Raw genomic sequence first — 13,060 nt, forward strand, 5'->3', positions numbered from 1 at the left:
ACTCCAACATCCAATCCCAGAGCTTGAAGATTAATCATGGGGACAGTAGTCCTAAACGATAGCTGGGGATTATGGGTAGTGTAGTGTCTTCGGCCATCCTAAACTCAGAAAGGTTTTTCGGATTTCATATCGCATTAACACCATATCCCTACATGCACTGCGGTTAAAACATCCAATCAGCGAGCTTAAACCATAGCTGAGGATCTTGGGTAATCAGTTCAGTGGCTGTGTATCGCAATGATGCTCGAAATGTCCCTTATAGGCCTACGTCTGTTTCCGGTAATTTTTATTTTGAAATTCAGTTCCTGACGGACGCCAAAAAAGCCAGAGGTTATAGAATCAAACAAATAAATAAAAACAAGGATAATTGTGTGATATCGATGAGTAAATAACAGTGTGTTATTTAGAAAATAATAAGAAAAAAAAGAAAAAAAGATTTGAAAAAATACAGATTTCAGTATTCTGAGGCTCTGAGCCCCATTTATTTTCCTCCGTCTTTTTTCGCCACAGATTTTGGGAATTGGTCCGTGCGCAAAGCATTGTGGGGATTTTAAGACCGCGGTGTCTACACATGTGCAGCCTCGAAATTTCCAGCAACGAATTACGCCGGCCTCGGTAGAATTCCAAGGATCCTGGACATTGGAACAGTCCTTCGGCGGCACTCGATGACGTAGTATCCTTGAAATAGTGGCTCTGGAGCAGCTTTACTCGACATTGAGAAACACCCTGAATCAGATTGAGCAGACAATAACCCAAACACTTTCATTGAAGAAGAGTGTTGCTGAAGATGCCTTAGCAGACCCGTCCACACCATGAAGAAGACATAGATGACGATGATGTTATCATTGACCCAAACTACAATCCATCCTCTGAGTCGTCTGTCCCTAAAAATGAAGACAGTCTGGCGGCAACTTCAGAACATTATGGTCCTCATCTAGAGGATGTGTATGAAAACAATACGGTCAAAAGGAAACAACATAAATACCTCAGCCCAGAAACATGGAAGCAAAATGAATCCAAGAAGAAACATCTCAAAGGAATGACATACAAGGCCAAAGGTGGCAAAGAAATAGCTGCAAAGGCTATGGGCAATTCGAAGTTCCTGTCAACGAGTCACGACTCGAGACTGTCAATCCATTGCAGTGGATATTTCAGAAAGTTTGGTCACAAAGGTTGCCATGAAGCAAAAGAAGGGAAGTTGGTGAGGGATCCAGGCGCAGTTCATCATTTTCCTACCAACTGAAACTTCAGGATGGAACAAATCTTAAAGTGTGCAAAGCTTTTTTTCTTCTACACTTAGTATCCCTGAAAGAACAATTACACTGGCTGAACAAAGATACCATCGACCATGAGGAACAAGTGGCAGACCCGCCAACTACATTTCCACCTAAGAATGGCAAAAATGCAAAGCTGGAAATTGCTGTTGCAGATTTCCTTAAGGACTGGTTATAGGATCTGCCCACTGTTGATTCGCACTACTGCCTACAAAGACAAGAAGTTCCTTCACCCAGGCACAACCATCTCCCAACTACATCGGGAATATCAACAGGCAGCTGAAACTGCTGAAGTTGCTCTGCCAATCAAGGAGAGGAAGTTTCAGGACCTTCCGTCCATGAAACATGTCATGCCCTTCGAGTGTCATCAGCTTTTTAACAATTTGCCACATAATTACACACAGACACACACACACACACACACACACACACACACACACACACACACACACACACACACACACACACACACACACACACACACACACCAAGATGACTGAGAAAGGTTCAGGGGAGATACTGATTTAAATGGAAAAGAGTTAGCTACAATTAAAAACACAGCAAAGAAGAGCTGGAGGGAGTAGTGAGGAGAGGCACATGCCTCCTCAGGGTTTGATTTACTTGCCTTTTTTTCTATTTAGCTAAGAGTGATTTAAGTTGTACCTTTTGAGCTTGCTATATTGAATTAAAGGGCCAACCACGGCCAAACTGCCCTCTGTTTCCTGAGTCTCTGTATGCTCCTCTAGCATTTTAAACTGTTAGTGGCTGACCCAGCCCCATGGTCTGTCACAGTAATGCGGGAAAGAGAAGTGCACTGTTTTGCCTAAGTCACTTTCTCCAGAAGTAATAAGGCCTAAGTCTTATTTTACACAATTGACAGACAGTGTTATTTGTATGTCAATTGTCATATATTGTCATAACCTTTTTGTGTGAAATAATTGATATATATCATATATTCTATATTTGGTTAAGTTTTTTCAGTTTCTTGAAAACATTTCAAATATGACTTAGGCCATTAGTTTAAGAAGGTGACGATAGGTTAAAGAGTTGGAATGATGTGATGATTTATACTCATGTACAGTAGGTGGCGGTATGCACTTTTTAAGTTGTTTGCAATCCGCCAAAAACAAGAGAAGAAGAAGAAGAAGGCAAGTCCGGATGCCAATCGTTCTTAAAACCAGCTTTTATTTTGACGTCCTCAAACCGCACCGGAAGTGAAGTTCCCAGCTCTTTCTAACCTGGATCGAGGTGGCGTATCGTCGCTACGGTTCTCTCTCTCTCTGTGTTCCTGAGAAAGTGTGTGTGAGCTCCAGCTCTACTGATCCATCATCTCTGTGTCTGGATAAACCTCCCAATGGACTCTGTGCTCTTTTTTCTGGAGCGTTTACCTCGGACTATAGGAGCTAGCTTAGCATGCTAGCTGGAAACACGTTAGCAACACTAGTCAGATTGAGAGTTTGACGGAGAGAGAAACGGTGTGTTTAACGGAGTCTGCAGGAAAAGGTGATCTAGGAAACATGAGTAAAGTCCAAATGCTGCTGTCGTTGAAGAAGCAGCAACTCACTGCTGCTACTGAAGAGATATTTGCTCTGTTTGAACAAACAGTAGCAGAGCTCGAGGAGGAGCTGTCTCTTTCCAAAGAGGAGAACAAGAGACTCCAGAAACTTCTGGACGCTGTTTTACAGCCTCAGCTTCGGATACACAGAGCAGGTCTGTTCCATTTACCCTTAATTAACACTTTACACTCTTCAGTAGCACTTTATTATCACATTAATAACACTTTAGACCCTTTATCAGCACTTGCTGCAGGTAAGTAAAAGTACAAACACCACACTGTGAAAATTCTCCATTACAAGTTAAAGCATTTCATATCTTTAAGTTTATCTTATTTAAGTAAAAGTATGTAAGTATTATTAGACACATGTATTTTATTATAATAATTAAAATGTATTACGGAAGAGCAAACCTACCAAAATAAATATATTTATAAAAATACATGGATTGAATAATATGCCATTTAATGTACTGATTTAAATATGACCCATACATGTAGGCACTAGTTGGTTAAATGTGACATACATTGATACTTTAGTTTTAATGTGCTTCTTTATTCACTTTTTCTTTTTAAATGTGTAAAAGCAAATAAAAACATATACTTTGGATTAATTGAAATGGCGCGAGAATAATTCATAAAGAAATCAATCAATAAATATGTTCAATAATAAATTAAACACATCTAAAATGTTACTTGATAAAGAATAGGGGAACTAGTACAAAGGTCATTAAGTAATTAAAACGCTAATATAAATTAATGTAAAATCTCATCAATCAATTAATGCCAACATGTATTTATAATATATTCTGTATATATACAGTGCATGACATTAAGGATTTTGGGAGTGGCCCTGTGGGCCATCTAAGCTAATTTACAGATGGCCCTGAGCCCAATAGAGATTGCCCTGAAAAATGCGGCGGCCGAAGGGTTTGGGGGGCCTCCCCTAGAACATTTAGATGTTTGCAGGTCTTAGATGCTGTCTAGTGCATTCTCTAGACTGAATTATAAGATGAACCACCACAATATTATATTGTACAATTTCAATTTTATTCTTCATTTCACTTGTTTGTGTTTGCTCGCTTGCATGCCCTGCATAGCTATAAGAAATACTTAAGTTGTTGGTCAAGACACTTTCCATCTGATGAAGGCAAATACCTTCATCTAATGTTAAAAATGTTTGTAATGTTATCTACTGTAAGTTGGTGGAACGAATGCCTCCTCATCCGGAAGCTGACCGAGCAGACCCGAGCAACAGTCGAGAAGAGCCGAGCGCATCCGCGAAGCATACAAAATGGCGACGTCACAGTTCCCGTTAACCGGCAAATCTAAATCTCTTCGGTCAAAATAATTTCCCTTCAGCGCAATACCGCTTAAATTGCGCCACTTATGTGACAGACAAGAAGAGTATGTGACAGACAAGAATAGTCAATTCTAATGTCTAACACTTAATGTGGAGAAAGAGATGTCCTGTATGGGTTGATTGTGCGTTGATCTGTTGGTAATGCCTCGGGGTTCCAGTGGGCATGTAAACAAATGCATAATGCTGCGCTATACTTTGCGGCCTCACCCAGTTGCATAGCGACACTTATTGTTTAGGTTTCTTTTAATAAGCAGGTAGTCCTATCATTAGCTAGAACTAGCTGGATCTGATCGATATGGACATAAACGCGAGTGAAGTCTAATCTGACGGGAGAGAGAGATCAGCTGCTGCTGATGAGTCGGCACGCAGCTCTGCATGATCACATGCAGCGGTGAGCGGACAAAACACACACTTCACGTTAGAATATCACACGTAGCTATTTTAATTACCTCTCAAACTACCGTTACTAGTTATAGATATGTTTAGTTTTACTGTCGGGTCACTCATTACTGGAGCCGCAAGCTGCATGATACTGGCATAATAGATTGCCCGATCGGGCAACCAGCAGATGAGGCTTCATGGCCCGAACTAAATACTAGATGGCCCCGGGCCATCGGGCAGTCCTTAATGTCGAGCCCTTTCTTGATTTTTTTAACACTTTTTTGTTAACTAGATAATTCCATATGTGTTCTTTCATAGTTTTGATGTCTTCAGTATTAATCTATAAAGTAGAAACAAATTAAAATAAACACAAACCATTGAATGAGAAGGTGTCTAAACCTTTGACTGGTACTGTATATAAAAAACACACATATTTTAATATTTAGCAGGTTCCCTCATCTATAATCATTTATACAAGCGCAACTTTGAACATGTAGCACAGTAAAATGCAACATACGAAATAATCAAACATCATAAATTAAACACTGACAGGGAACATTTTACTGCACCATCATTACTGTTACATAAGAAGGTGCCGTCAAATGTTCTGATGATACTTGCATACTTTTACTTAAATAAGCTTTGAATGCAGGATTTTAATTTGTAACAGAGTATTTTAATTCTATACTGTAGGCGTAGTGTATCTGTGAACGATCCCAAATACAATTCCTTGTTTATTGCAGCTAGTGCTACGCCAGAAGAAAAAAACCTTTTTCATTTTCAAAGGGGCTGGGCTACATACGGTGAATTGAGACAACAAAAATACACATTAAGTGGGACAAAGAAAGATAATGTGAAAATATAAAAACAAAGGCATTAATTAGGGTTGAAAAATGTCTCCCATTGTAATGGTGATTAGATTTTTAAATGCTAACACTTAACAGTTTGTTCTTACTGTGTGTTACCTGTTTCCTGCAGACGTCCAGCAGCTGGTGGTGGTTAAAGAAGAGCTTCTCCCTGACCAGCAGGAGTGGAGCACCAGTCTGGACCCGGAGGACCCAGAGCCCCCCCCACACATTAAGCAGGAACAGGAGGAACTCAGGTTCAATGAGGAGGTAGAGGAGGCTGAGATCACCAAGTCCACTTTCACTCCTGACCCTGTGAAGAGTGAAGATGATAAAGAGAAACCTCAGTCCTCTCAGCCTCATCAAAGACAAACTGAACACCTGGAAACAGAAGCTGATGGAGATGACTGTCGAGGACCAGAACCAGCCAGGAACTCAGATCCAGAGAGCAGTTTACAACCAAAGACTGAGGACGACACTGGAGACTCTTCTGAAGACACTGAAGACAGTGCTGATTGGAAAGAGACCAGAGAACCTGCGTCAGGCTCAAACTCACTGAAAAATAGACATGAATCTGTCAGTGATTCACGACCTGGTGCTGAAAATAAACCATTCAGCTGCTCAGTCTGTAAGACAGCTTTTTCACTGAATGGAAATTTAAAGAAACACATGAGAATCCACACAGGAGAGAAACCACACAGCTGCTCAGTCTGTAAGAAAGCTTTTTCACATAGTGGACATTTAAAGGAACACATGAGAGTCCACACAGGAGAGAAACCACACAGCTGTACAGTCTGTAAGAAAGCTTTTTCACAGAGAGGGAGTTTAAAGAAACACATGAGAGGCCACACAGGAGAGAAACCACACAGCTGTACAGTCTGTAAGAAAGCTTTTTCACTGAATGGACATTTAAAGGCACACATGAGAATCCACACAGGGGAGGAACCTTTCAGCTGCTCAGTCTGTAAAAAAGCTTTTTCACGGAATGATCATTTAAAGAACCACATGAGAGTCCACACACGAGAGAAACCACACAGCTGCTCAGTCTGTAAGAAAGCTTTTTCACTGAATGGACATTTAAAGGCACACATGAAAGTCCACACAGGAGAGAAACCACACAGCTGTACAGTCTGTAAGAAAGCTTTTTCACAGAGAGGGAGTTTAAAGAAACACATGAGAGTCCACACAGGAGAGAAAACACACAGGTGTACAGTCTGTAGAAAAGCTTTTTCACGGAATGATCATTTAAAGAAACACATGAGAGTCCACACAGGAGAGAAAACACACAGCTGCTCAGTCTGTAAGAAAGCTTTTTCACTGAATGGACATTTAAAGGCACACATGAAAGTCCACACAGGAGAGAAACCACACAGCTGCTCAGTCTGTAAGAAAGCTTTTTCACTGAATGGACATTTAAAGGCACACATGAAAGTCCACACAGGGGAGGAACCTTTCAGCTGCTCAGTTTGTAAGAAAGCTTTTTCACGGAATGATAATTTAAAGAAACACATGAGAGTCCACACAGGAGAGAAAACACACAGCTGCTCAGTCTGTAAGAAAGCTTTTTCACGGAATGATCATTTAAAGGCACACATGAAAGTCCACACAGGAGAGAAACCCTTTAGCTGTACAGTCTGTAAGAAAGTGTTTTCACAGAGTGGAAATTTAAAGTCACACATGAGAGTCCACACAGGAGAGGAAGAATAGAGATGCAATGTTTGTGACAAAACGTTTAAATGGCCTAATCGTTTCAAAAGACACAAGTGTGTTGGTCGTCAGCTGCTTCTGTAACTGTAAGGGAATACATTTGTCTATTTTGTGTCCTGATGACCTAATGCCGTTACATGTAATACGTTACTCCCTAAGCCTGATTTCACCCACCTGCAACCGATTCACTAATAATCACAAATGTTCCTTTCTTTGACCCCTTGACTCGACAACTTTCTTATTTAATAATCATTACATCTCCTCAGGACCAAGTTCCCGTGTCCTGCCTTTCACCTGCTGATCACCCACTGCTCATTTAAGGTTGACTGACCTATACAAGGGACCAGCTAGTCTTAGTGTCTTAATGCAAACCTTTTGTAAAGTGATGCTAGACCAAAGACGTGCTGTTGGGCTGTGTGCTCTCTGCAGGACGGTGTCTGTACTCAAAGATTGTTGATGAAATGAGAGATTCACTCTGTTTTTGTTGTCTAAATGACGCCAACAGAGCGATACGTCTTCTTTCCAGCAGATGGTATAAATGTTACATCATCCAGTTCAACTGTCATCCACACATTAATGATTCAAAACAGCAATGTGTAAGATATGGTTAGTAATTGACCATTTCAACAGAATGTGATGTGTTGTTACAGTCTTGAGGCCATGTCCAATATGTTTATAATTTATTTGATTAAATCTACTGAAATGAGCATTCAATGACTCAATTATTCTGAATTACTGTCATTACATCATGGGTTTGCATTGCAATATTAGAACACATAAAACCCAACTTTATTTCTTCCAAGTTGCGGGTGTTCATTGTTTAGAAGTCCGCTGTGTTTCATCCAAGCTTCCACTTCGTGCTCCGATAATGCTGAAAGTGTCTGTTGTATGCTTTACATGCTCCCGTAACAAAGTGTAATTCACTGGACAGAGACAAGAGATAGTGGATGGATCCAGAGGAGAACCAGAAGATAGTCCGTATAGAGCCTTCAGGTTCTGAAAATGATCAGGGATAGAGCTAGAAGAAAATTCCAAAACCCTGAATAGAGCTAGAAGATAGCCAGTACAAAGCCAAGAAAGACCCAGTAGGAAGACAGGAAGGAGCCAAAAGAGTTTGTATTTTTTAATATTCAAGCTCTTCTCTTAAGGTATTAGAACTCCCTATCTCAATATGTATCCTTTTATTCAAATTAAACCTTACATTTTGCTGCTAATTATTGAGACTGTTTCACAGCTTTATGTTAAATATTTAGACTGTTTTCTTTACATATAGATTACATAGGATGAACAGCACGATCCACTCTGCTGGATTCTGCCCAAACCGGCTCAAAATGCATGCAAACATCTCGCTGTATCCATACTCCTGCAGTTGTATTGTTCTGAATTCAGAGTGAGGAGTATTAGATGTTCTGCACTCTTATTGTTATGTATTTAATATAAAGTCAAATACCCATAAAGTCAGAAAAGAAAAGAGACTCACTTGAGGAAAAAGGTTCTTCATTTGCACATAAACATAGTCAAATATTTAACGTTGTGACCAGATGGTGTCGCCCTAATCCGTGTATCTACGGTCCATTTGTTTTTCTTTATTACACAAGTTAGCGGAAGAGCGTCTGAGCAACACAATCTCATTCCATAATCGTCCAGGAACGACGCTTGGTCAGGGTCCCGTGGCGTGCAGTTGTGCTCCTAGGCTCCTTCAGCTTCATAAAGGGACGCAAATAGCTTTCAACTGATTGCAGTAGAGGTTTCTCAAAACTCTAATTTCCCCTCCTTGACTCCTCCACTCCTCTGTCTTCCGGTTGTGACCCGGAAATGGATTTCAGCGCGCCATGTTGAAGGACATCTCATTTCTCTAAATGCACATCGAGGACCAAGCATCGAGCATCGAGGAGGCTCTCTGGAGGAGCTCTAACCGAGGAGACACTGATGGGTCCTCCACGGATGCATTTCCGGGAACGGTGGAGGCGTGACGCACGGCCGGACTTATCTCAGCCAATGACAGCTCTGCATGCATCCCCTGGATATTATTTTAGTAACTGCTTTCATCACAACGTGATGTTTAACAAGGGAATAGCTGTGAGGTCCGTGCAGAAAGCAGAGCAGTGTGTAAAATATATATCACTCAGTGTAACAGGCCTACTCTCTTTATTTGCTTTAGTTTAGTAGATATCTACAAACAAAGAGTCGATATTTTAGTGCTTCACATAATAAAATACACAACGGCTGTAGCCTGATAATGCTTTAGGAGCTGTAGGTGTGTACAGTGTGTAGGTGTGTGTTGTACAGTGTGTGCGTAGATGCGGCGGACAGACAGGTCTCAGTTGGTTTGGTGTCCTATGCTGACTTTTAATACTTGTAAATACAACTTTTGGACCGTAATTTCAATTCCCCATTTCAGCGACCAGAGAGGGGGGGGGGATATATATATATCCAGTCTGATTGTGTTAAGTATGAGAGCACTCTCATAATAACGTGTTTGATTCTGAAATGGTATATATTTATATAAATATCTGTGTGTGTATATGTCCGCATCTGTAGACTGTTATTGTCTCATTATACCGCATTGTCAATTAATTAAAAGTAAATAAATAAGTGGTCATGAACACATCTGTCCATCAGACAGAGGGCTGCTGTGCCTCCTGTCATCATTAATGGACGTCCCTTTAAAATGACCGCTCAGAGGAGAGGAGTTCTCATTTCTCTAACCGCCTGCTGCTTCCCCTCCTCTCTCCTCGGTTCCCCTCCTCAGTCCTCCGCTCGCTGTGGGCGGGACTAAGTATCGAGGATAGGAGTCGAGGAAAGCAGTCGAGGAGGGGAAATTAGAGTATTGAGAAACCTCTAATGCAGCGGTTTTCAAGTGTGAGGCGCGCCTCCCCTGGGGGGCGCAAGAGAGCTTCAGGGGAGGCGCAGCGTGAGACACAAAAGAACGAGAAAAAGACCAGTAAAGTGACACTTGCCCACTTGTGGTTGTCTGTGGAGACCGAGTTCCCCCACCTCGCCAAAAAGGCTGTAAAAGTGCTCATTCCCTTCACCTCCACCTACCTGTGTGAGTGCAGGTCTTCCGCATTGACTTTGATCAAAAGCAAGTACCGGTAAAGGCTGCAGCCAGAGGATGATCTTTGTTTATTCCTGTGTGCATCAAAGACGCAGACTCATTGTTCCCACTAAAGTAGGGGTGAGTGTAATAAGGAGGCAAAGTTGACGTTCAGTGTGTTACCGGGAGCATATAAGGATTTATCCACCATGTTGAAAATGTAAAAAAAAATATGTCTTGAGAACACGGCGTGCGGAAATATACGGGTCGTGCTGCAGCTAGATGTGCCTGTCCTCTGTAAGAAGGTGTCGGCGACTGACATGCAAGGAAGAACGGCTGTCCACAGGCTGTTCCAACTTTAACAACTGTATCAACTTCCAGGGTAGTGAATTGAACATGCAATTGTAATTGGGTGTGTGGTATATTTTCATGCACGGACACGCATGTTCCACAACACACAAACTGAACAACACTCAATTTTCCGATCGCTACCAGTGTCCTTGCGATCTTGTTATAATAACAAGTGCACGTTACTGATGCAATATGGTTGAGACCATTCGGGCTTATTCTAGAGGGGTGCAAGGAATAGTCCAAGTAGTGGGGGAGTTTTATACAAACAACGAAACTGAACTCAAATCCAAAGTGACGGACAGCCAGAGACGCTTCACTTTCACACTAAAGAACAAAGACTTGTTCTCCATTTTAGACAAAGGCCTATTATATTTACAGCCCTTAATAACATTCATTTTCTGGGCTCAATATGTGTATTGGCTGTTTTCGTTGTGATCGCTAAATTCACCTTGATTCCTCTTGTTTATAATATTATCACCGTTCCAAGCAAACGAGGGCTTTTGTTTTGAAATCACTTCAGCGAGTTTCGCCCCGCCCCTCGCTCCAATGACCATTTAGTAAGGTAAAAAACAAAAAGGCCTCTCAGACGCTCTTCCGGTAACTTGTGTAATAATGAAAAACAAATGGACCGTAGATACACGGATTAGGGCGACACCATCTGGTCACAACGTTAAATATTTGAGCATGTTTATGTGCAAATGAAGAACCTTTTTCCTTAAGTGAGTCTCTTGTCTTTTCTGACTTTATGGGTATTTGACTTTATATTAAATACATAACAATAAGAGTGCAGAACATCTAATACTCTTCACTATGAATCCAGAACAATACAACTGCAGGAGTATGGATACAGCGAGATGTTAGCATGCATTTTGAGCCTATTTGGGCAGAATCCAGGAGAGTGTAATCTATATGTAAAGAAAACAGTCTAAATATTTAACATAAAGCTGTGAAACAGTCTCAATAATTGGCAGCACAAATGTAAGGTTTAATTGGAATAAAAGGATACATAATGAGATAGGAAGTTCTTATATCTTAAGAGAAGAGCTTGAATATAAAAAAACACAAACTCTTTTGGCTCCTTCCTGTCTTTCTACTGGGTCTTTCTTGGCTTTGTACTGGCTATCTTCTAGCTCTATTCAGGGTTTTGGATTTTTTTTTCTAGCTCTATCCCTGATCATTTTCAGAACCTGAAGGCTCTATACGGACTATCTTCTGGTTCTCCTCTGGATCCATCCACTATCTCTTGTCTGTCCAGTGAATTACACTTTGTTACGGGAGCAGGTAAAGCATACAACAGATACTTTCAGCATTATCGGAGCACGAAGTGGAAGCTTGGATGAAACACAGCGGACTTCTAAACAATGAACACCCGCAAATTTGCAAAAATAAAGTTGGGTTTTATGCGTTCTAATATTGCAATGCAAACCCATGATGTAATGACAGTAATTCAGAATAATTGAGTCATTGAATGCTCATTTCAGTAGATTTAATCAAATAAAGTATAAACATATTGGTCATGGCCTCAAGACTGTAACCACATCACATTCTGTTGAAATAGTTCATTACTAGCCATATCTTACACATTGCTGTTTTGAATCATTAATGTGTGGATGACAGTTGAACTGGATGATGTAACATTTATACCATCTGCTGGAAAGAAGACGTATCGCTCTGTTAGATTCGTTTAGACAACAAAAACAGAGTGAATCTCTCATTTCATCAACAATCTTTGAGTACAGACACCGTCCTGCAGAGAGCACAAGCCCAACAGCACGTCTTTGGTCTAGCATCACTTTACAAAACGTTTGCATTAAGACACTAAGACTAGCTGGTCCCTTGTAAAGGTCAGTCCACCTTAAATGAGCAGTGGGTGATCAGCAGGTGAAAGGCAGGAGACGGGAACTTGGTCCTGAGGAGATGTAACGATTATTAAACAAGAAAGTTGTCGAGTCAAGGGGTCAAAGAAATGAACATTTGTGATTATTAGTGAATCGGTTGCAGGTGGGTGAAATCAGGCTTAGGAGTAACGTATTACATGTAACGGCATTAGGTCATCAGGAGACAAAATAGACAAATGTATTCCTTTACGGCCCGTCCACACTACAGGCATAAAAAAATCTTGAAGCTGGGCGTGTTTGAAGCTTGGCGACCAACAACCAATCACATGAATCTCCCGTCCCCGACATACAAAGCAATAGCAATGTTTAAACGAAGTAAACTGGATATAAACTCTCCAAACAGGCGAAAAACCCAGTGGCGAAACTACCAGGGTGGCATGGGGTGGCAGCCGCCGCCCCTGAAAAGGGGTCTACCACCCCACCTGCCACCCCAGTCAAAAAATACCAACTGATGATTTATTGGATAATTATTATTAATATCGTTTTAAGATCAAAACAAATTCAAAACAATCCAAAATCGGTGTCAAACTGCAGAATGTCAAATTTGAAAAAGAAACTTGTTGGTGCACACCCCCCCCCCCCCCCCCCCCCCCTCCACGAATGGTTGCATCCATATCGCAGAATCTCTTTGCCTTGACGTGGATTCAGCGCA

At 41.1% G+C, this 13,060-nt stretch overlaps 1 protein-coding gene across 1 annotated transcript; it reads left to right on the forward strand.

The window, feature by feature from the left end:
* Positions 1-2,791: 2,791 nt before the first annotated feature.
* LOC307045121 (uncharacterized protein) lies at positions 2,792-7,814 on the forward strand (the record flags this gene model as incomplete). The annotated part of the gene is made up of 2 exons (XM_079690648.1): positions 2,792-2,984; positions 5,549-7,814. 2 exons carry the CDS (start codon positions 2,792-2,794, stop codon positions 7,120-7,122), a joined length of 1,767 nt encoding a protein of 588 aa, XP_079546774.1. The 3' UTR covers positions 7,123-7,814.
* Positions 7,815-13,060: the final 5,246 nt, after the last annotated feature.

Source organism: Notothenia rossii (assembly GCF_949606895.1).
Source record: "Notothenia rossii genome assembly, chromosome: 1".
In the NCBI taxonomy this organism is placed as follows: domain Eukaryota; kingdom Metazoa; phylum Chordata; class Actinopteri; order Perciformes; family Nototheniidae; genus Notothenia; species Notothenia rossii.